We start from the raw sequence: 25,212 nt of genomic DNA on the forward strand, positions 1-25,212 counted from the left end.
CTTATTGTGTTGTATCCTATCCTAACACATATTGTATTTTATCACATCTTATACTCTGAAATTGCGACACATCTTATCGTAAAGTAACATCTAATGTATCCTATCGTAGTGTATCATGTCACATCTTATGGTGAAGTTATTGAATGTAACTTAGCGCAATGCAATGTAGCATAACTTAACGTAATGCAATGCAACGTGGCAAAACGTAACAGAGCAATGTAAAGTAGCACAAGATAATGTAGCACAACGTAATGTAGGGCACATAGCAAGTAGCCAAAATTTCAAGTAATGTAACTTAAAGTAATGTAACTTAATGTAATGTAACTTAATGTAATGTAACTTAACGTAGCAGAACTTAAAGTAGCAGAACTTAAAGTAGCATATCATATTGTATTTCATCTAATGGCATCCTATCCTATCATAATGTACTGTATCTGTCTCGCATTGTATTGTATCATAATACAACTTATCATAACGTATCCTATCCTATTGGAACATATTATATCATGTTATGTCGCAACTTACTGTTTTGTATCGTATTGTATTGCAACATATCGTATGGTGTCATTAAGCATCTTATTGTATTGTATTCTGAGGCTTCCTATTCTTTCATTTTTTCATATTGTATCCTCTTCTAACTTATCATATCGTAATGTAACGTAAAGTATCTTATTGGATCGCATTGTATCATAACGCGCTGCATCTGATGGTATTTTAATTCTGGACCCTACATCCAATATAAAATGAGAATAATACCAGTTTCACAGAGAAACTATTACCACTTTGTTATTATTAAGAAATACAGATGAATTTTAAATTCCTACATTCATTTTCGGCTGTGGCCTTTAAGGGTTTCATTGAGTCCCTGTGAAAAAAAAGTTTCTCCAAACTCTTCCGATCTGCATATCTCTTTGGGTGATCATTAAAAAGAATTTGTATTTCTGTTTTGTTTTTCCGTAATTTAACTCAGCCTTTAATATTCTAACTTTTGTCCCCTGTTGAAACAGAATAATTTTGCTTAATGCAGGACCAGAAATGTTGCTTATTTACTTCTCATTACAGATAATATTCCCTCCATCAATCAGCCAATCTTCACAGAATGGATCCCAATCATTAAAGCTGCAAATACCATAAGGAGACTTGGGGAAAGCTTATCTTTTTTTAAAGCAAACAGAGGGTTTAAATTCAAACGCAGCTCCTCTGTGGTGTTATAGAGGACCCAGTAACCCCAGCACCTTGATGGTTCACAGTGTGTTTATTTAACACAAAGGTTTTTGTTTCCTCCCTGCTGACTGCGATTAGTATTCCAGGTAACAAATCGCCTTATTTTTCCTGCTGCGTCTGTGGGGGGATATTGATATGGACCTGGGGAGGCTGCATGTCAACTACTGTTGAATAATGTGACCCCTATGTCTCATTTCCATAACACACACACACACTCACAAACACACACTGATACCTGTGCCAAATACAAATGACTGAAGCCTTTTTATTGTCATGTTATGATCGTCGGTAAATCAGGACATGGCGCGGATATCCAACGTGACCAGACTGGCAGTGTGTGTCTGTGTGTGTGTGTTGCAGAGCTAAAGCGATAATCATGATATACATGAAAGGCGTATACAAAACCATGCGTGAAGCAGAGAGAGAGATAAACACTGTGTCTGTGAGGATTCCCATACACGCCGCCTCGGGCTCGGAGGTAGGAAATATTGCACTCTGTGCTGTGCAGCAAAATAAACACACTTATTTTTACAGAGAGGAGAAAATACAGCCACCCACACGTATCCTGTAAGACTATAACACATTAGTATTTTGCTTAATTTCGATTAACCAATGCTTATTATGAAGCCTTGTGATTCTGTTTTGGTTTAACCTACATTACATCAAATGGCTTTTCTCTCTGCCAGAGTACATTTAGACTTTGCTTACATTAAGTTAAAACACATTTCCTGTGATGCATGTCAACAAGCCCGAACAACTGAAAGAGACGTGTGCATGAAGATAGATTAAGAGAACAAAGAGGGGTAAGAGAGGAAGATAGAAGAAGCATGCTGCGTTATGTTCACAGTTATTAAAGCGAAGGTCAGTTTAATATCTGGAGGTCTTCCTCTTCAAGCATCAGCGCAAAAGGTGCAAAGAAAGTGTTGCAGTTAGCAGCGTGTCTCTGATTTTGCAGCCAGTTGCTCCTGCAGAATATTGTTTCGGCCGTTGCATGTCATGCCCTTACTTTCTTCTCTTCTCTTCAAGCTCAAAATGCAACTGATCAGAGGGTTACATGCCAATGCAAAGTCATGCAACACAACTAAGGGACCAATTCTACCAGATCGGTCTACAAATCGTCACAGCACCAGATCTGATTCTATTCTAGTCAATGTGTTAACTTCCACTGGATCCACTCCGTTAGCAGATCGGTGGAAGTCCCTCTAAAGTCATACTGTCACCAAAACTGCTTTTCAGGGCGCTACAGTGTTTCATGACTTCTCCATGATTACACTCCTGCAGCCATGCATGACTGACCTCTAAAACACTGCAGCTTTTGCAAGTGTCATCATATTAAAAGCATGTATGGTGGTGAAAACTCATGCACATCACTTTAAACGTACGGTGCAGGATTCTGACCCCTTCAGAGGCTGCTGTGCTGTAGTCAAACCTCACCTTTGACCCCCCCTCTCTCCACAAAGACAGCACTTCAATACTGCGATCAATAAACAAACACATTATTATTATGCCTGCGTTCAGACAGCAAGATGCAGAGTTTGCATGCATTCTGGTTTTTAATTTCACACAGCCAGGATATGAAATTATCCCAGCTGCTGTAAACAGTGCATTAGTTTACATGTTGCAGCCCCCAGATGGAACAGTTGAGTATTTTTAATAATTGATGCACTTGCGAGGAATTAATTAGCTTACTGCAGCACACACAATCATCGTATGTGAGCAATAAAGGACGAGCGAGCACTGTAAACATCATTGTTTGAACACAGAAACACAAACGGTTGAGACAGAGTGTGGACACACACACGTCTCGCTCAGAGAGGATGAACAGTGCCCCCTTGCTTGAGTCGAACGCAACTGCATGCTGGTGCTTCTGAAGCCTCCAGCCTTTACATAAGCATCCCCACGCACACACACACATACACAAACAAACATACACACTTCCCTATTTCATTCTCTGGTACTAATCAACCCATTTTTCTTCCCCTCTCTCATCGCTGTCTAGCACTGCTGCGTGTGTGTGTGTGTGTGTGTGTGTGTGTGTGTGTGTGTGTGTGTGTGTGTGTGTGTGTGTGTGTGTGTGTGTGTGTGTGTGTGTGTGTGTGGTACCAGTCTATTGAGATGCTCTGCTTGGTGCTGTTGTCATTTATCTTACGACTGCTTCCCTCTTCTGCGTTTTCTCCCTCTCACACTATTCTTCATTCTCTCTTTGAACGAGAGATGCATAATTCAGAAGCATCGCGGCGCGGCATCCTGACAGTGGTGTGGTGGTAACCCAATCATCTCACATACATACACACACGGAGGCAATCATATATACAGTACACACACACACACACACAGATTCTGACTCACATACTCCTCTTTTTTTGTTTGCAGAGACTATTTTGGACGGATGAGGTACCTTTTTTTTGACAGACTTCCCTGCCTCCTAATTCTATATATTGTATATTTTAACACTGCTTTATGGTACCCTCAAGCAAATATGTCAAGGTTTGTTTTTGTGTCTTTTTCAAGGTATCCCTTAATGTCTCTTTTCCTTGTTCTGACACCTGGTTTTGTTTGGGGGCCTTCAGCACCCATTCATAAGCCTAGTAAGGTCTGTTTTAAGGTACCCTTTAGCATCTATTTTTCCTCTCTAATGCTTAACACTCTTTAAATGGTCAGCATTGTTAGGTTCAGGCACAAAGCTACATGGTTACATGAACTCAGCACATCATACTGACAGTAAATAACTCAACTTTAGATTTTTGTTTCCATTAATGACCCCCAAATCGGACCCCAGAAGACTTTAAACCTCCCTCCACCTGTGTTCTCACACTGTAGGTGTAAGCAGGAGAGTCCCCTCCCCTTATACACTCCTCATGCTCTATAAATCAGTGCTTTCATGGATCTAATGTTTTACCTTCTCTGAATTTCAAGCGCCTGAGGTGGCTTGGAAAAGTGGAGTTTTCAGATTTCCTCCGTATGAATGAATTAGACGGCGCTCTACAAAGAGCAGACGTAATGTGCAGAGAATGGGTTTCTCCACGGCTGTGAAGCGTGATGAATATTGACAGTGCTCAGGTTTAAGGGGTTGAAATGTGTCGCCACAGCTGAGCGGGAATTTAGCTCCTGATACCCGTGACATCATCAATTTAAGACGTGGCTGAGGGGAGTTATTTGCTTTTATAATAGAGCTGCAGGTAATTCTAATTAGTGACACATTTCTGTAGCAAGAGCTGCTGGAAGGGAAGGATGATATATTTACTGCACACTACAGTATAATAAATGTGAAATCAACTCATCTCAGAGCAATTACTGTGAGCAACTCTTTAGAAGTGGACATTATTTGAGATTCTGCACTTTTACTTTAAAGGACATTGAGCTCAAAGACGAAGATCGCTAATGCCAGAGCAAGCTACAGATCTTGCAAAAGAGGGTGTTTTTACAGCGATACAGAATTTTATGTAACATCAGGTTTGCGGGTAAATACTGACAAAAATATAAATTTGAAGAGAAGACACTTTCTCTTTTAAAACCTGACAACATCAAGAGTTGAGAGAAGTGTAAAAATGAAGGTACAAACACGTACAATAAAGACGTATACCTCTGTTCTCTCTGTTTGAGGGATTTGAGGAATGCTGCGTCTTTAGAGTGATGTTTGCACCCAGAAAACCGCATGCAAACATCCCTCTAAAGATGTATTTACATGAACTCAAACCTATACTGTTAACTAATCCACGTTCAAGGGCACAGACTGTACTCTCAGCCAGTGCAAACACACATGTGCACACAGACGCTCGTGTTTCCAGGGCACCGCGGGGGGCCACGAGAGGAATGTTTGACCTGTGTTTTTAAAACAAGTAGAAAATTGGTTGTATTACCGGTGAGAGCAAGGCTAATCCCGCTTCGACTTCAGCCTGAATCTATACAACGCACTACCAGATGTGAGGGATTACCTCTCAGGAGCACACACACACCTGGCTGCGAGCCCACACACACACGCAAGTCAAATGAGGCAGAGAGTAAGATTAAAAAAGAAAACAAAGAGACACGCTGACTGCCACTCACGAACTGAAGCATATAAAACAAATGCATAATGTAGCTTGTGGAGGCTGCAGAGAGGGACTCTTTCAGAATAATGACTCATATTCAGAGACGTCACCGTGTGAACCTTTAAATGTCTCCTCTCCGTTTGAAGAGAAGCCAGCAGATCCAAACAGCAGCCGGAGCTTCATCATTGAACATAACGTGTCTTTGATGCTGCAGACAGACTGATCTAAACACTGACAAACCAAACAAAATACCGCCTGTTCTCAGTCATGCTTTAAGCATTTGCATTCATGCTAATTTAGAAAATGATGACCCAGATACGATGCGTTACTTCAACAGAAATACCACAGGAGAGAAGACTTTACTCTTTACGTAGGTGACATGACACCTGAAGCATTAACACAGCTAAACACGGGAGTCTGCAGGTGAACGATGTCAGACTGGTTTGTTGAGTGCATCTAAAGATAGCAGAGCTTGCACCACCTTGCAGGTTAACGTCCTCATATCTGTGCTGGTTCCTCTCTGCTCTGGTGGAGTGGTTATATGTCAGTTTAACAAGATACAGTATGCATACAACTTTATCTCCATTTATAGATCAACATACGGGCAAATCACGTGGGTGGTGCTGGCTCTGCTATCTATAGCTACACTCTGCAAACCAGTCTGACGACGCTTACCTGCAGACTCTGTGATGCTGAGGTCAATATATGTTTAAATAACTGGGAAATTAGTCAAATCAGGACATCCTGAGGAACAAGTTTTGACTGCTTAGTCGACTACATGTGCATGACATTATTTGAAACCAATATCGCTGCAGGGTGATCTATGTTTTGTTCACTTTTTGCATCATTGTGCAAATATTTTGATAAACTGCTGGTACTTTCAGGTGAATATAGGTATTAAAATGTGTAAAATTAAGCTTTTACTGTAAAAAAAGATTACACTACATTGTACATATCTTAAAATGCATGATCTGTTCAAGAGTTGGCACTTTCTACTTATCTTTACTTTTGTTTGTCTGATAAAAAACGTCAATTTGTAACATGAGTCTTCAAATTTAGCAAAAGGTGGGTGCATTTTTGCACATTTTGCAATTTCAGTTTGTTGTTATACCACACTGGAATGTCTCATTGTAAGAAGTTTCTTCCAGCTACTAATTTACTACTGCAAGTAAATGCCAACTGTGTGCAAAAATCATGCAGACCATTTTTTAAAGTGTGTGAATGTTCAACAGGTGATGAAGGAAAAGACGAATGCATGCAGAGAAAAATGTGAGATTCCCAGCTACACAAACAGATGACCACACGCAGACCGCCTCGCAAAGTTACAACACGGGCGCAGGTTTCCAGATCATTTACACTTCATTTTTCAGACTAACTCCAAACGAGGTACCAAGAAAAGGTTGACTTATCGTTCTTTCTTTCCCTCTCTCACTGCACGTCCACACACACTCACGTCTGTCCTGTTGGCTGCAGTGATTGAGCATGTGAGAGTGCACACACACTCACAGAGCGAGCCACCAGCTGAGGTACTGCAGTGCCGGCTCTGCACCATGACAAGTCACATTATTATTTATGCACACTCATAAAGGGAGAGGGTAAACTCTTCATAAATCACACATGCCCGAGAGGCCGAGGGGGAGGAGGACGGTGGGTGATGGGGGAGCTCCAGGCCTCATATTTCTCCGACCGGCTACACACAAATATCAAACCGGATCGTTCATCATTCCTGCAGAGCAAACACATCAGCGGCGGTTACACTGGTTTCACATCTGTGGACATGACACACAAACACGCACAGGAACGAGCTCCCTCTGCACACACAAACTCATAACCCTCTCTTCCTCATAAATGTGCATGAAAACACACACACACAAACACAGGAGGAAATCACACTCATGTTCCAGCTCTCTTCCCCAAAAGTCAAGAGCCGGAGACTAATAATCAGCTTTCTTTTCCCTGTGGCCGCCGCAAGGCCAGCTGCTCCCTCCAACCACCCGCCTCCTCCTCCACCTCCTCCTCCTTCCTTCCTCCCGGGATCTGACAGAGAAATAGAAGGAGTGATTAACTCAGAGCTGGGAGGCTGGCGCCCTCTCACCTGTGGCTCTCTCTCTCCTCCACAGGCTGCCTCCTCCTCCCTCCATCTGCCCTCCCTTGACATTTCAAACCATACGTCACCTTTTTCTTTCTGTCTGCCACCTTCCTTTTTTCTGCAGCTGGAGCTTTTTGGAGTGATATTAATGGTGGTGTAAAGGTATTATCTGTTCTTTTTATTATTACTATTCATAAAAATATTAATAATTCATTCGTTTCTCTCTGTGGCGGTGATCTAAATTCAGCAATTTCTGGGTCAAAGGGCTGCCATGACCCAAAAAATGTCTCCCAGATGCCGTTTTTCAGCTCGGGTTTCATCTCCAGGCGTAAACACACGGGTTCAGACCACAGCTGAGCATGCTGGTATATAAATGATCTTTACATTCCTGGCATTCAGTGTCTTGGTGTTGCCATGGAAAGCCAACTTCCCGCAAAGCCTGAAGGCGTTATGTGAGGGAGAAAAAGCTGCCTCACCTGCAAGGTTTTCTCACACCCATCAACATATGTGTTACTGCCAACCCAAGTTATTAGATAGTTATTGACTCGATATCTAAGACAGCAGGGGATCTGTGCTGCATTATATGTCTGCAAGACTCACAGGGACCAAACACCACCTGACAGCATCATCCATCTGTATATATAGAGGTGAAGTGTTAGCATGTACACGTTGTTGAGAGTACGATGGAACAACTCCAATATCTCTGCTCCTTAAATTGTGAGTTTCTGCAGAAGAGTCTGTGCTTTAAAGACTCAATCATGAGATTATGACCCCAGAAAACTAACAACAAATGTCTTTCCTTCCTCGGCTCAGTCCCAGCCCGATCCAGTAGAGGTGGGGTTCCAGGATCTATCGTTTTATCTCATGCAGGGTGACACAGTCACTATTTCAACTGGAACACCGGTCAATGAGAGTGTCTCTGTCTCAGAAGAGCAGTGAAGGTTTGTGTTTCATATGTTGACACAAAAGACACTTAAAGGCTGATTTTTGTCAGCACAGATAATCAAAAGCAGAATCGATAATGCCGTTGGTATCAATAAAAACGTATCAAATTTCCATCCCTAATAGTTGAAGCTCTGCATTTGAATTTGAGTTAAACTTGGAGTTAAATGGAACACAGGTTGGAATCTTTTCTGGAGACATAAACTTCAAGAATGCAGATCTGTTATTACATTCTTCAAATCATAAATCTCCTCCTATGGGTAAAGCCACACCTCCTCCTTTCCATACATCGCTCCTATATGAGGAGTAGGCTGGCTAATGAGTGGAGTGGCCTATTCAGACACATTACCGCTCGCAGTGCTCTATTCATTAGACCAATCAGTCCAGAGTCGAGAGCGAGAGGCCGCAAAAATGAATGATAACAATAATAGTGTGTGTGCTCGTGTGCAAAACAAAGGACACAGATGTGGTTTGAGCTGCACCAGAAATCATTAAATACTCCAACCTAAATGAGAGAGATTCAGTGCTACACACATTTATCCTGCAGACTCTGTGGAAGCACACACTGCTGCACACAAACACACACACAAACACACACACACACGTCCGGGAGTGTGACTTTCTGCTGATTTGAGTTATTAGCAGTTGGAGTGAGCTGAGGGAAAACAGTACGCTTTCACACACCACACACACACGTCTGGGGCAATGTCATGTAGGAAAACAGATGGTGTGAGGCTGCTAAGGTCAGAGAGTAGATTTGCTGTAAACAAGTTGATCTATAAGAGATCATTAGCTGGTGTGATTAGCTCCTCTGCAGGCTTCTGTGCCAAAATCACAGCTAACGGAGGGAGCTGGTACCGAGAACAGACACGGAGCAAAACAGGCTGCAGCGTAACAACGATGAGGACAGAGACTCTGGGTTTTTATCAAATGGAGGAAGCTGACAGGCTTTGTTTTATGCCAGAAGAACAGGCTGCATGGAGATAAAGTAAAGATGATGCTCTCTCAAAACTAACAACATGAATAAATGTCTCCTTCACCGAGAAAAATGGACGTCTTCTATCAGAAACATGGGGTGCATCCCTCAACTCCTGCCAGCAGATGGCGCTTATGTTGCACTTAAAATGCCGATCTTAGTTGGTAAGTGGAGTCCCTACTTAAAGCACCGAATCCACTTCAAGATCCTGCTCCTGCCCCCTCATACCTGAGCTCCCTTGTCTCGGTGGTTCCTCTAGATCATTGCAACAGATGGCCAGCTGCTACAATTCCTACCATCCGTCTCACCACTATCATCTGGTCACTCTCCATCCCGCCACCTCCTACATTGGACGCCAAACTCCTGACCCCCATCACCAAGACCAAGCACGGCACCTCTTGGGGGGATAGGGCCATTGCCATTGACACCCAAACTCTCTCTCCAAACATCTGCAACTCTGTGACTTCACACGTTTAAAAATCAATCAAAAACCTACCTCTATATTAAACATTTGTACGTTGCGTCTTTATATTCAAGACACCAGAACCTCCAAATGTTTGACATTCCTTTATAATATAGTTCAAAATAATCATCTGGCATTAAATCTGGTTGTTTTTAGCTTCTGTTGATGGATTCATTCATTGATCCTTGCAGCTCTGCCCTCGTTTTTCACTCTAATGACTCAGACACACGACCCATACCTGTCAACATAACTGCAAATATGTTTGTTGTTGGGTCCTATAGCTGCAGCTCGGGATTACACACATAATTTGAAACACAGACCATGACACAGCCAGCCTCCTCCACATCTTCATGCCTCATCCCCTCCTGTCACACTGATTACGAACACGTGTCATTAGAAAACGAGTCCACCGAGCGCCGTGCACCTCTGGCCCCGACACAGCCGCCCTCCTCCTGCCCGACCACAGCAGGCGCAGGCAGGTCGGGTTACAGCCTGACCGTCTCACTCCATTAGGAGCTAATGGGTGGTGTGATGGTGACACAGAGGGCAACATGGAGTCTGTGTAATTAACAGGGGGAGAGGCACCAGAGGACAAGATCTGAAGCCGTGATGACCGAGCGTAGCCGCCATAAGTCACACACGCAGACGCAGAGAAAACTGAGACGGGCCTTATCCTAACTGAAACCCAGCCTGGTGCTTCACTGAGCTGATAAATCACTTTGGAGAGGTGCCATTATTCAAAGTCAAAAGGTAGAGCAATGGATCATCTGAAGGAATTAAAATTCCAAAGTGCAACTTTATGAGAGAACTCAACACGCGTGCAGTTAAATGAAAAGCAGACAAGCACGGCAAGAACTCTCCTCCATCCTCAAGTTCTCTCATCATAATTACAATCAAACCGAGTTTCAGCGAATGTGTGTGTGAGTGTGTGTGTGCAGGGGGTATTGTTAATTGAATATAATCAGATGAAGAGCTGTCGTGGAGCTCAGACGAGGGGGGGTTGAATCAAGGTCGAGGCTGATGAGATCAAATCAGCTCAAGTGACCGAATCCCGCCGGGCGAAACATCCAGCCGCTTGAGTCTGATCTGATCTGATCTGCAGGCAGCCGACTGACACAGAGATAATCTCGCTTTATTCAATAAACTGTATGTTTACTGGAGATTTAAGTGTAAGAATCTATCACTGTCCACGCCTTGTGTTTATAATGCAGTCCCTTTAACTTCTGAGCAACTTCCTCGTCTTGCTTCCATTAATCTCTGCGGCAAATCGGAAGCTCATATGCACGACAAATACGACCTTCAACAAGTTCGAAATAAAGTCCAAAGTAGTCCGGCTCGTGAGACTACAATACACACAGTTTGTTGAATAAGAAAAAAGGAGGCAAAGTTTGTGGTGACTCAGCTTGCAGCCCCCAGAGTTCAGTTCAGAAGACAAGATATCTTTAGTTTGGAGAGAGAGACATCTAAAGAAATTTAGCTCCACTTAAAAATCTTGTTAATGATCAACACTGTGCTCTCCAGGTAAAAGAAGACACACTTTGCCTGGACAGTGAATATTCTAATCATCTGTTGCTGTTATATTTGCATTTTTATCACTTTTGTGCTCTTTCCCTCTCTCCTCCGTGCCTTACATAAAGCACTGTCTGTGAAATGTGCTAAAAATAAACCCCTGCCTCGCTTTGCCATGCCATTTTTCTAATCAGCGCACTTGAACCTCATGCTCCCGCTCATCACTGCCCATTCAGACAGCGCGCGGAGTTATGTGACTATTCAGATGCCAATCAAACACGGCTCGCGCTGCACTGAATGTCGGGAGTGGAGGTGAGGCAGCGCGATGTCACCGAGCATCAAAGGCTAATCAGGACGTCTCGCGCTTTCGCAATCATGTCCCATTCACTAAACTTTTTCTCCAGTGGGTTAGCACGTTTTAAGTAATGCCTTATTGTCACCTGTCTGAGGCGCCGACACCTGACATGGTACGAATTAAATCAGACATGATTCACACAAAGGCTTCTCCTGTAACAGGTGGGAATAAAACGCAAAGAGGTGATATTAAATTTGAAGAGCTTTGAGATCTGAACTTTATTTGGTCTGTTATGCAATCTGTTCCTCTGATTTTAATTGGTTTCAACCTACTGATATGTATTCATTATTTAACATAACATTTAGCAACACATTGCATCTGTATATCTTGTCAAAGTTCAGTCGCTACCTCAAAAGACTGCTGCTACTGGTGTCCTGAAGGGGATGGGAAAATTGTGGCAGGGATGACTGCAGCCTGGAGAGGATTGTCATGAAAGGTTGAGACCTTTGGAGAGCTTCACAAGAAGTGGACTGAGGCTGGTGTCAGAGCATCAAGAGCCACCACAGAAAGAAACTACACCTCTCATTCTTCATATCAACTTACCTGTAATCTGAAGCTTGTAACAAATCTTTGAGATATTTGTCAAGAGGATGATGGTTTGATTCAGATTCCCCTCCTACATATGAGTGATTCACTGAAAAGCAATGCATCCAACAGTTAAATGATCTCAGCACCTTTTCTGATTTATGTTGCACAGGAAGTAGAAACTATACAACTTCACTTCTGAGCTCTCTACTTGGTGGATGTTATAACTTTGTTAATTAATAAACACATAAGGAAGAGACACAGCCCTCTGATGCACATCTTTTCAATTTGCAAAGTGAAGTGTGCAAAAGTTCCCTTATGAGGTCGTTACTCAAAAAGGTGTCATTTCCTCTTTAAAGGATACGGAAGATGCTCGTGACCACAGACCTACTTTAAATGCCATCAACACATTTCCATGTGGCTGCTCCATATTTCTCGCACTGTGACATGCAAGCAGAGGAGAGATGGATGATGGGAGACGGCCTCGTAATCAAGCTCTGACATTTCAGAGGGAGATCAGCTGGGATCTGCAGCCGTACCATTTACATTCCGGCAAACCAGAGGCTGCACAGGAGGCTCGTGGACGCCTTGTAAGCGCGGTGATTAAAAAGAGCTAATTAAAGAGAGATGAAGGGAATCATTCCAGTTTTTTTTTTCTATTAAATTTCCCATGAAATTAGATTTCTCATTTGGTTGCATAGGATGGAAGGTTGAGCTTTTTATGTGTTTTTTCCCTTTCGACTACAAGGTCTGTGTGTGTGTGTGTGTGTGTGTCTCTGTGCACATGCAATGAGGAGTGACAGTCCACTTATGAGGAGACGTTATGCACCCTGAGTTTAATTCCCATTCTGGAGGAGACCTACGTGACAAGAGAGGACACTCACACGGATAGAACATTTAGATATCAGCTGCAATTTCAGTTTGAGAGCAAGACGATGAGAAGGCCTTTAAATAAAGCTTCTCTCTCCGTTTCCATCTTTGCATAATCTGCAAAAGTCGCCTGGAAACAGCGACAGTCATGTATGTTATATATACCTGAGGGCTCAGACATTCAAACCTGGTGTTCTGGAAAGCCTGCCTGACAGCTCCTGTGTCATATAGAGACATACGGGTCGCAGCTAATGCAGGACCTTAAAGCAGCGTGAATAGGAGAGAGTGACAGCTCTGGTGGAGGTAAAGGTGGCTGAGTGTGTCGAGTTAAAGCACGACATCTGTTATTAGCTGCTTTAGAAAAAGGGGGAGGAAACGGAGGAGTGAGGGTGAAAGCAACAGATGTGATACCTGACAAATCAAGATCTTGTAGCTCTGCAGAAATCTGTAGCATACTAAGAATATCCCTGTATTTCTCTCCCTAACATCCACATATAAGACCATAATGTGCTGCAGAAGGTATGCAGGGAAAAGCAGCTACAGTATAATTTTAACATCTTTAATTTTCACTCTTTCAATCAGGGATTTCTGCACCCACAGGTGTGAGACTTTCATGCAAACTACCCTCATGTGTCTGCTGTAATAAACCACCAAACATTTTTAAATTAACAAAACAAGTCATTTTCTATTTATAATTTTTTTGTATTTATCTATTATTTCTGTCTCTCTCTCTTTCAAACTATGGAATTTATTTTCTATTTTTTTCATATTTGTTCATGAAGTCTGCCTCTGACTGAGTCTAACAAAATAGTCCCCCCCAAAAAACCTGCTAAATCATAAATAACAGTCACATGCATGCAACAATGTGTGTGTCACTCCACAACATGCATGCATGTGGAAGTAAAGGCAGGTTAAGTGATGTCTTATCTGCAGCTGGTGAAGCTGAAACTTGCGGCCTCATATGAAGATCAGCTCATGGAGGAGTATCTGAAAGGCCAGCGACTCTAACCACCATGTGTGCGACTGTCATCTCCGAGTTGCGAGGCACTCACACACACACACACACACACACACACACACACACACACACACACACACACAAACACACACAGACAGAAAGTACAGCAGGAGTAAAAGGTCAAAAAGCTCCTGGAGAGTAATCGGCTGAACGCTGACCTGCAGGTTTCTCTTTATTCTCTGCTCCTTTGTGTCTGCGAGCGTCTGTTGTGTAAATGCAGTCACACCTTTAGCCCACACCCCGCGGCCTCCTCCACATTCATCAGATTGGTATTAATATTCATGAGGAGGGCTGGTGGCCGGCGTCTCGAGATGGGGGGCGCTAATGAACGGAGTGTGTATGCGTGTTGCACAGATGCAGGGGGCAGAGCTGTAATCAAATCACAGCCGCCCCCTCATCTCCGCCCTCATCAACCACCAGTGGCGCTCCTTCCGTGCAGGATATCGTAACATGCTACTCGACAAGCCTGGCACAGCAGAGAGCGTGTGCGTGTTGAATAATGGTCGTAGGCTGGCCCAGATAAAGAGGTCTGGACTCGCGGCTAGGCTAACCACTAGGCGTACAAATAGTCGACCATTATCTCTCATTAGCATCCACGGGTAACACAGGGCCCATGCTGTGCGGCGGCGGGCCTTCACAATGGGGCCACTCCAGTATGATTGATGGTGAAACAGCATCAGCCGTAATAACAGAACAAAAAGAAAGAAAAGCACTAAAGATAGAATCTGTCAGCTGCGGCGGGGAAATAAAAACGTAGACAAACAAAAGGAAGTCAGACTAATCAAGAACGCCAGGCACTGCTCGTTAATCTGCGTGTTGGAGGCCCGGAGATAAGTCGGATGAGTGGCACGTTTTGAGGATCACGTGCGCTCTTCCCTTTTTCCGTCTGCTATCTTTTCATCAGCGGCAAAAACTAAAGGATGAAATGAGGAGGGTGATGAAAGCGAGAGGAAGGGGCATTGGGAGAATCGGGTGAAAGCTGAAAGAGAGACACAAAAAAAGGTAAATAGGACGCTTCCTTTTGGCGTGCGCCGCAGGTTGGAGTGAAGCTCAGCAGAGTCCCCTAATCACCAAACAGAAGCTGAGAGAAAGCCGACGTCAGGGTGACTTGTTAGCGGAGGAATCTGATCAAACGGCGCGTTTGGATTTGATCTGTGACACTCAGGTGGGGAAAATGAGTCATTAAAATCTGCGACTCGCTCAATTGTGCACAAATAGGACGCAGATCTTGTGATTATAACTCCATCATCCCAGAAAATGAAGCTCTCTGCTGGAGTTTACACATCTATTATTTAGCAGCGTCCTCTTTTTTCCACAAAGAGGATTTTGCCAAACTTGCACTCTATTGTTCCCGGAGTTTAAAACAAGCATTGTTACAGCGCCGGGAAGAATCAGCTGATTATTCCTTTTTGGCTTTTCTCTGACTAAGTGTTGATAATTCAGCGTTCCACTGAGCTCGCAGCTTATGAATATGGATTTCAGGCGGTTTATTAGCACATCTTAAGAATGCATTATGGGGGAAATTAGCAAGAGGAATGAAATCTGCTCCGTGTGTAGAAATTGGGCCACCGCCTGCTCCAGACTGTGACGGTACATCACTTCTGTTTCGGAGAACTTCCCTCCCTGCACACGGCTGATTTGATTTCAATCTTAAAACTGTGTCCTTTCATGTTTGGGAGGAGAGAATGAACATGACAGCTAAATCACACAGCACACTCACCCTCTCTGTCTGAGGAGCAGGAGGGAGAATACATTCCTCAGCGAGCACATATGGAGCGAATGACGATGCAATTGGATCCAATCAGGGTTTATTTGGCGAGCGGAGGAAAACTCTTTTTGTCACATTTTGTTTGTTTAGACGTCGAACACCAAATGACAAGCTAACCAAAGCTTTACAAAGTCTCTCTTTATTAGACGTCCTGTCTCTCTGCCAAGCTGTAGGGGAAATAAATCCACAACCAGACTCTAAATGCTGCTAAAGATGGAGGATTAATCCACTCTGCTTTTACTTTACTACAGACCAGGTGAGAAGAAGTAAAGGAACAGAGTGAGATCTGGCTTTATTCACACTTCAGCAGCAATCTAGATTTTAAAAAAGGCCCGGACGACTGGGAAGTTACTTTTTAAAAGATCTAGGCATTCAGCTTTTAGTAAAAACCTTGTGAACAATGAACACTGATGTAATCAGCTGGTTTAAGTCTCTGGGCTGTGCAGATCATTTGGCAAAGTAAAGTTAGATTAACCGGTCATTTAAGGATGGATTTAGAGAGAGCACAGAGCTCACTGTGTGCATTGACTAGTACTCACCCTGTCTCTGTCCTCCACCAGATCACTCAGCATGTCGTCCATGTCTAGAATCCCTCCGTCCATGTACTCCAAGTGGTGGGTCTTCACTGCAGTCCCCCCATCCTGCAGAAAAGACACCAAAAATATTAATTGCAATGCAGGAGTTATTATATTAATTTAACAGACTGAGCAATGTGGAAATATACCAATATAAATTTGCAAAAAATCCCTAAAATTAATTGAAATTAATTTTATCAGATAAGCTAAATATAAATGTTTTCCTTGAGAAAAAGCAAGAGTTTGACACTGTTTATGTGGCTTATAAGACTGAAAATTGAAGATGTCATCAGGCCACAAGACAATTCAGGGACAAGAGAGGTTTATTATGTACACCTGTGATGATGGAGATTGATGTGTTAAGATCAGGCGTGCAGCAGGTTTCTCAGTCTGCAGATAAAGCAAGAACCATGACCTACATCCCCCTGCACATGCACGACACCAGGTTGACCTCGAGTACAGTTTGTACACAAGAATGTCAGAATGTGGCGGGAGAGTCGAGGAGAGGAACTCTTTCCAGTTCTGCTGGTCTGTGGGAAACAGCGGCGGCGGCTGCGGGCACATTCCTGACTGGTTTCAGTGTCGGAGCGAACACGCCCCTCAGGGCACCAAGAACTGAAAGTGGACTATTTACACAAGAACTGAGAACTGCATGAACAATGGCATCTTCCTCTTTTTGTGCTCCGGATTCTTCCTCCATGCAACAACGTTATCTGTAAGAGAAGTGCTGCTGTGAAGTTTAAAGATAAGGATGAGGATAAACTGAGAGTTAGAAATAAAGAACTGGAGAAATATTTGCTTCTTTTTCACCATGATTTCTATTAAAAGTAATTTAAAGACCAAAGAAAGACGTCTCCGACATGCCTTATCATTTCTAACAATGTGTGCAGCAGAAAAAGTCCCATTAGGAGCAGGACGACCCAATAAACAATATGTCAGAGGCTAGAAGAGGTCTCATGGTCGTGAATGGGCTTGCTCTTTCTCCGGTGTGAAAACAAAAAGGGCGTCCGCCTCAGCCGAGTCCATTCTCTCAGGACAGAATGCTCACTCTCAATCACAGGATGAAAGCCTGACAATTCAACCTCTCCTTCTTCAGAAGTTCCCATGATGACCAGAGAGGAGAGGAATCTGCAGAAGAGATTCAAAACATAGCGCTCGTTGCAGAATTGCAAATAGGCGTGCAATCCAACGCTGCAGAGGCCGATGAAAGACTTTAGAGCTGCCGGATTTTGTTGCATATCGATGAAGCGTAAATATCAGCATTTCCTGGAGAGTCTTTTTGTTTTGAAGTGATGCTTTGACACAAGAAGAAGTCTGAAGGTGTCTGTTTTGGGGGCAGGAAAATTAATTTGAATGACTCGTCAAATTGCTTTGTATCACGTTGTACCGCACGTACTGTCTGATCATTTCCCAGCATACACCTGGGGGGAAAGCACAAAAGAATGAAGGGCAGTGTGACAGCATCCCTCCTGGAGTCCTCTGTGTTTACAGGAGAGAGTGCTGCTTCTAGAAGACTTTATGATACAAGCAGTTCGATGTTACTGGATTGTTTTAAAGACTTTCTCTTTAATTATCTTTTAGTTTCTATTTTATTTCTAAAGCACTTTGTAACCCTGTCTTGAAAAGTTCTATATAAATAAAGATTATTATTATTATTATTCTAAATAATGTTTATGAACAAGGCGGCATGTGCAGGAGGGAGATGTTGAAACAAGCAGCTGGAGCCAAGACGTCCAGGCAAAGCATTTAGAGCGCCAGAAAAACCGGTCCAACCTGAGCTGCAGCCGGCATTCTTCTCACCAACACTGTTTACTCATCTGTGTGTGTGTGTGTGTGTGTGTGTGTGAGAGAGAGAGAGAGAGAGAGAGAGAGACGAGGGAAGGGCGCTAATTGGCTCTCTTTCGATTACATCACATCATAAGCACATTAAGACACACACACCTTTAGGAAATAAGGAGCATTAGTGCGATTTTTCCAGGGGAGAGGATTAATTCACATGCCTGGATTAGAGAAAAACAATGGCTAAGTGTTAATTAAGATCACCTCTGCAGGCCTCAGCACACCTGGCACACTTGAGCTTCAGTTTCCTCCGCCAAGACTCGGGGAAACACACTTTCTACTCGCCATTAAAAGGGATGAATGTATGATTCTACAGAGGGGGAATAATCTATAACACTCCTCTGAAGTCCCCTTGTTGTCAATCCCCGCTAATTCCCCTTTGAGTTCCCGGACTCCTCTGGTGAAATGAAGAAACAAAAGGAGTCAGGAGTCAGTCAGTCATGAGAGGAGAAGAATTACCGTGACAGTTAGAAGAGTAAATTCCCTGCAAATTACACCATTAAGTCCCGCACCGTTTATCTCTCCTTCCTCTCCCTCTCTGGTGAGCAAACATGACACCACTCCAGAATGGCGGAGCGATTAGTGAAGCTGAACTCGGCGCTGGTGGCGGTGGTGGAGGTGGTGGTGGTGATGGGGGTGCTATTTCACACTTTGATCCTCAGAAGAATGTGTAATTACACAGCTGAAGGAGGACGGCGTGGATTAAGCCGTGACGAAAAACAAAATGTCTTTAATGAACGTGTCGATGAGGCGCTGTCTTCATGTCAGGGGGGAGGAAGGCTGTGAAGGGCTTTTATTGTGAAGGGGGGGAGACGACTTGACCTCTGCAGACGCTGACATTCAACTGTGACGAGTCCTCAACCATATCTCCCTCTTCAGCTTTCACAAGGAGGACATTTTCAGGCAGTTATCACTCAAATGTGGTTGCAAAGATTTCAAATATGCAAAGCATGCAGGGATGGCAGACGGAGTGCAAAAACTTACACAACAAAGCTAAGGCGTGATACAACCAGAAAAAAGTGTAAGAACATGAGAAGTACTGAATCCAGAGTGTGATAAACCTTCACGTGCACAGGTGAAAACTGAAACTATCTGATGATAGATCACTTGCTTGTTCGCATCACTTCCTGTTTGAAATCTAAGTCCCGAATTTGATCTCTCTTTTCGTTAGTTGAAAGTTGAGGCTCTGTAAACGAAAACGATACAGAACCTTGTCTCCCTCTTACGTCACGATGTCTCCTTACGTTTCAGTCACATGCCGACAGGAATCCGCTGCAACCATGCCCTTCAGTGAAACAGTGAACACCCAGCATCAGTATGCTGCACTGTAGCTCCACTGGTTTCTGAACTGGGCAGGTATTTCCCCTCAGGGACTTAAAAGTGTAACATAGTACACAATTAGGTTACGCACAATTACAGATGTGTCATGAAGGGGAGAGTTTGAAAGTCTGAAACCTCTCAGAGAAGAAAGACGGCGTGTTTGAGACATGACATCAAACTTTAAAATGTCTTTTGCATAGCTGAGTTCTGACGCACTTACCAACCCACACTGGACGACTCCTCTCTCTCCCACACGCATCAGAAGAAGGAGGAGGAGGAGGGCAGAGAGCTCTCAGTGGTGTTAGTGCACTGTCAGGTGTCAGCAGAGAGTCGGTATGGGGGCTGTAATCTGAGCCGACGCACAGTGAGACGGAGAGTTGAGACAGCCACAGACAGATTCTCCTGAGAACGGAGAGCAGTCACAGGCTCCATGCTGGTCCCTCAGGCTAAAGTCCTGCACTAACACAGGGAGGGCAGTCAGCGGTTATTCTACCTGATCACAGGTGAGAAGAAGAGGGCTGGGATGAATGGATGATCAATTACAACGCAAGAAATCCAAAGAACGTCTCTTAAATGTGAGAATTAGTCATTAGTCATTACTCGGTTAAGGTCATCATCAATTATCCAACCTTTGACTTTTTACCGTTACGTAGACAAATGAGCAACATCAGACAAATGAGCAACATCAGAATGACGGCAACCAGCACGACGGCCAACTTATGTCTGCAAACTTGTTACAGCTACAGTCGAACTCACCGCAATGTCTGAAACTACAGCCGATCTTTCTAACAAGCCTGTTTTCGAATATTTGGCGTCAGTGTATCGATAAATAAATCCCAAAAACCAAGATGACTACACATTGCATTGGTTCAATGTGCAGAAACTCTGCAAGCTCAAGCGTTTCCCACCATGATGAGAGCACATGCACTCACTTCTATAAATCAGGCTTGAGTGTAATCAACAGTAATGTTCTGCACGCAGAGCGTCAGAGCAAACAGAGGCGTTGTTGATATTGTTTTCTCACCAGAGGAGACGGAAACAGCTGAACACATACAAAGTCACAGCTGAGATCACATTAAAATAAACTGCTAATTAAGAAAGTCTACATGCCATTACTGCAAAGCACAGTGCAGAAGCCTGCTCAGCACGGTTATAAAACAACACACACACCCTACGTGATTAAACCCAGGTTTTTGACACTGTCCTTGCTGTCAGCGGAGAGGAGAAATGTGCGGTTAATGTGGGCACTAAGTGGATTCTGCTGGCAGGAGCTGGTCAGATCCATTCAGCCCTCTGACAGATACAGAGCCGGACTGTCCTCATCAGGATCCGCCTTTATTACAAGGAGAGGCGAGAGAATGCTGAGTCAATGTCTGAGGAGGAACGGCGCCTAATTATCATGCGTTGTGAAAAGCAATCAGAGGCCGGGGTTTATTCTGATCACACAGCAGCGTTTAGCCAACTTCAGCTTGTGCACCGCAGCATGTCTCGATGAGGATCAACAGGGACCGCCGGGCGAAGGCTGTGGATGTCAGAGGGGCAGAGACGAGACAGCTCAGGGGAGCAAGATGAACTCCTCTGCATGTGTGTGTGTGTGTGTGTGTGTAGCCACCGAAATCAGCTCCACCACTGCTTCCGCCACGTGCCAGCCTCCTGCCACCTGGACGAGTAGCTCTGAGAGGGGGGACCAGCCAACCGATAAGACCCAGGCCTGTCACCAATCCTAATCCCCAATCACTCACAGGACAAAGCCTCCTGTCCACGCTGCACCTCCCCGACTGCGGCCACATTGAGGAGATCAAACAGTAAACTTCCACCTGCCCGCTGAGATACCGGCGCTTAAACAGGGAGCCATTGTAGAGGTAGACAAGCGCTGCTGCAGCTGGAACACACCGCAGCACACTATCACACTGGGACAGCACACACACACAAAGCTGCTGATTAATAAAAAGGTCACTTCGGCAGAATGATTTATGTTCAAGTGATTGCAACATCAGGGTGCAGAACACCGGGGTTTTTATATCTTTCTCTTTGTGGGAAATTCAAAACAAAGCAACAAAAGAGTCGCATGAAAACAACAAACTACAGCAGCGGTTCTCTACGCCTGTAAATAAAACAGCTCGCTTTAATTTGCTCATTGTGCACAAGGGGATATTTTCCTGATAGCGCATTGTTTGTTGATGTCTATGCTTCCTCTTCAATCGTCTACTTCTTCATTTCTCAGAGTTCATCTGGCCGCAGATAAGAGCGGGTATGAACATCGGATCAAATGCACCAAAGAAAAGTTTGATGCATATGACAGACACACACCCTTCTGCTCATTTTTCCTGCACGTATTTTGCAGCCAGTGGCACAAAGATTAAATAAAGTTAGAGATGGCGAAGGAGAGGCACAGTTTGTTTCGCGGCAAAAATCGATCAAATCACACGCAATTACAGGGAAGGAGAGAGAGATCCATGACTGTGCATGGTTTTTGCATACTAGTTAGTTAGATACATGTATGGATATGATTCTTAGACCTTAATCCTAACACAGTGGTACCCAAAGTGTGAGGGGGGAATTGCAAGATGTCTCCCAGAGAGGTTTGTGTATCTTAAGTAATCTAAAATTGCATATTTGACCCACTATTGTACAAATATTGACAGCAAAAGTAGTTGAAATTGAAATAAAACCTTGCAAATACAAATGTTTAGAAGGTTTTCTGGCTTTCTTTGATGCCAGATGATTCCTAAGTGAACAAAAGCATCAGTAACAGGAGGTTAATTCACAGCAGCACGGCAAACACAGTCATGTGCAATCAAGGAGGTTCATTTTCTGCAGACCAGCTAAAAGAAATATGAATATGAATCAACATTCAATTACTTCATGCGACAGTCTTTTGCACCTTTATTTTGGGGGTCACTGGCTTAAAAGTTTGGGAGCCCCTGCCCTAACCCTTACTGTCCTAGCTCCTAGAGATGCGGTCCTTAACCTGCAGCCTGCAGCTCTGCAGACTCATAATATTGGACACATTGAGCATTTTAAAGGCCTTCTTCTTTTAAATAACAACTATGACATTCAACTTAACAGTCCAAAGTTGTTATGTTACCTTTTCTGTCCCTCACCTTCAAACCTGTCCTCCAGAGCACTTCATCTCTTCCTGTCCTCAGCTCTTTTTCTCCCTCTCCTCCTACCTCCTACCAGCAAAAGGATGAACAGATGAAGCAAGAAATACTGAAAGTTTTCGAATAATGTGACATATCAAACAAGTCTGAACCTTAGCTAATGCTCTAAAATTCACTAAGTTAACATTTATGACAGATAAAATGTTGTACCTGTTCTGGAAAAACATGGTATTTACTCAGGAAAGTCAAAATAAAGTAAAACCAAAATTTAAAGGCACCAAAGCAGGTGTTTCTAATTTTCTTTTGTCATTATGTAACAGTAAAGGTTGATAAATCCCTTTCTATAAGGAGTTATGAGCCAAAAAAGCTTAACAAATTGAGAGAAAGCAACTGCAAGTGGAGTAATATTAATGTTTTATGATAATTAGCTTCACCTGCTAGCATTACAAAGCTAGCAATGGAAAAATAATAATAAAAAACACTCAATATTAGTAGAAATAACATTAATTATCAAGCCTTTTTGGTAAATACAACGTAAATAAGCCAGCATAACTAAGTATTATGCTAATTAGCTTCACCTGCTGGCTAAACTTTTACATGTAAAGCTAGCATTACAAAGCTAAATTAAAAATTAAATTAAATGAACAAACACTCTTTTTTTTTTACAGAAATAACACTTATTATTGAGCCTTGGTTGTACATACCACGTAAATAAGCCAATACAGCTCACTAAATACGTACTTTTGAATGTGAATACTATGACATATTGTTTTATTTAAGCTAACAGCTGAGCTGACAGCTGAGCTAACGCTACACGTCATACAACAAACCTGTCACGTGACCCGGACATCAGCCAGGTTGTGGACGCTGCTTCGTACAAAATGTGAAGATTAACTGAGTTAGAACACCTTTAAATGAACTTTAAGTGAACACAGTGTTAAAGTGAAGTCCCCTGAAGGTTAAGAAGTTTAAGTTTTCATTAAAGAGGGTTACCTTCTCCACGATCCTGCGGTATCTCCTTGTCGCCTGATCGATTAAATCCCGGACTGTCCATCCAGCTTTACAGGGAACCACCACGGCAGTATCCCCGAAAGTTACCGTCACTTTCATATTAACTGTAATCTACAATAGCTTCAGAGACAGTTCAGATATTAACTCAAGTGTACAGTGTTCCCCGACCCGGAGCTGCTCCCTTTGTGGCACCTGTGTGTCGAAACTGGAGCAACAGGTGTCTCAGGTCAGGATGAAATCACGGAGAACTCACTAGTCCGTCTTCACCGAGTCAGGCTGTGGGGTGAAAACTTCAGCAGACGACATATTCTCAGGTAACAAGGTGTTTAAAAGTGGAGGAAAAAGGTGACTACAGCTGCAGAGTGAGAGTTTCTGTCATGCTGAGCTGTGCGCTGATCCACCCAAACAAAACAAAGTGCTGCAGGAACCAGGAAGAAATCACAGCGACTCCTGTCCTCCAGGAAACCACTCACACTGCTGCACTCTAGTAATACTTTATGCAAAATAAATGCATTACAAATACCTTTAAATAATTAAATGATATAATAATTATGTTTTATAAAGATTCAGTACTGTTTCAGAGGTTTTATGTGTACCTATAATGTAATAAATAAAATAAAAGACCAAAGGATATCAAATTTGTCTGTAAATTAAACTTAATATACTTTGAATAAAATAGATTAAAATATATATATACTTTTTACTTTATTAAATAGTTTTCTCTATTTATCCTGTATTTTTTTTGTTCTACTCTTGCTATGTCTGTGTTGCAACAACTGAATTTCCCCTGGGATCAATAACTCTTATCTTATCTTAATAACACACCTTTTTCACATATTCTGTTGTGGCAATAAAGAACAGAAAATCAGTGCAACATATCGCCCCTTTTTTCCCCAGTTGCATCTGCATAATAACAATTTTATTCAGCTTTATTTGGCTTTATTATCACACTACAAATTGTGCAGATATGCATATCAAAACAAGGAATCCAGATGAGCTTTGGCAATATGACACAGATAATAATGGTATAAGGAAAGCCATGCAATAAGGAAATAAATCAAAGAGGGGTAAATATTAAAGTGTGAGACATACAGGTGCATATCTAAAAGGACCAGCCCAAAATCTTGCACTGTGATTGGTTGTTTTCTCTCAGAGGCGGGACATGTGTTTAAATCTTCATCCAGGCTGTGTAGCAACACGCTGCAAGTCACCTTCTTTGCATGTAGCTGCACACAGCATGTCTTCTTTTAGTATCTTATTTAGTAGATGTGTTGTCTGCAGGTTTATTTCAACTCACAGGTCCTTAGGAGTGTCTCATTTAAGTATATTTAATGGTAATATTTTAGGAATGCAACAGTTGTCGTCTCTTTCCTTGGGGGCATTTGGACCGTGTAAAATGTGTTGAAAAAGAGGTTCTGTGAGGTAAACTGTCTGAATGCATTTGCAGAGAAATATATTAGCCTGCGTTCCTCTATTCCCCCTGCACACATTCACACCACACACCTCTCCTCACACACATCGCACGTACTAATCACCTCCCTGTTATTGTCTGTCATTTTATGTCATTAGGTGTGTTGTGAAATTGCCTTTATG

At 43.0% G+C, this 25,212-nt stretch overlaps 1 protein-coding gene across 11 annotated transcripts in view; it reads right to left on the bottom strand.

Moving 5' to 3' along the window:
- LOC117808245 (partitioning defective 3 homolog B-like) overlaps positions 1 to 24,093 on the bottom strand; it is a 140,549-nt gene extending 116,456 nt beyond the window's left edge. For 8 of the 11 annotated variants that reach the window (XR_004630192.1, XM_034677874.1, XM_034677875.1 and 5 more), the window contains exons 1-3: positions 23,602 to 24,093; positions 22,609 to 22,680; positions 16,310 to 16,411 (exon numbers count right to left, since the gene is read on the bottom strand). Coding sequence is in view for 10 of the 11 variants with exons in the window: in XM_034677874.1 (XP_034533765.1) it covers positions 16,310 to 16,411; positions 22,609 to 22,680; positions 23,602 to 23,718 (291 nt within the window). In the remaining variant the exon portion in view is untranslated. The other 3 variants (XM_034677878.1, XM_034677877.1, XM_034677876.1) reach the window with 3 other exon arrangements.
- Between the last annotated feature and the right edge of the window lie 1,119 nt (positions 24,094 to 25,212).

This window comes from Notolabrus celidotus, chromosome 24, assembly GCF_009762535.1.
Source record: "Notolabrus celidotus isolate fNotCel1 chromosome 24, fNotCel1.pri, whole genome shotgun sequence".
Taxonomy (NCBI): Eukaryota; Metazoa; Chordata; class Actinopteri; order Labriformes; family Labridae; genus Notolabrus; species Notolabrus celidotus.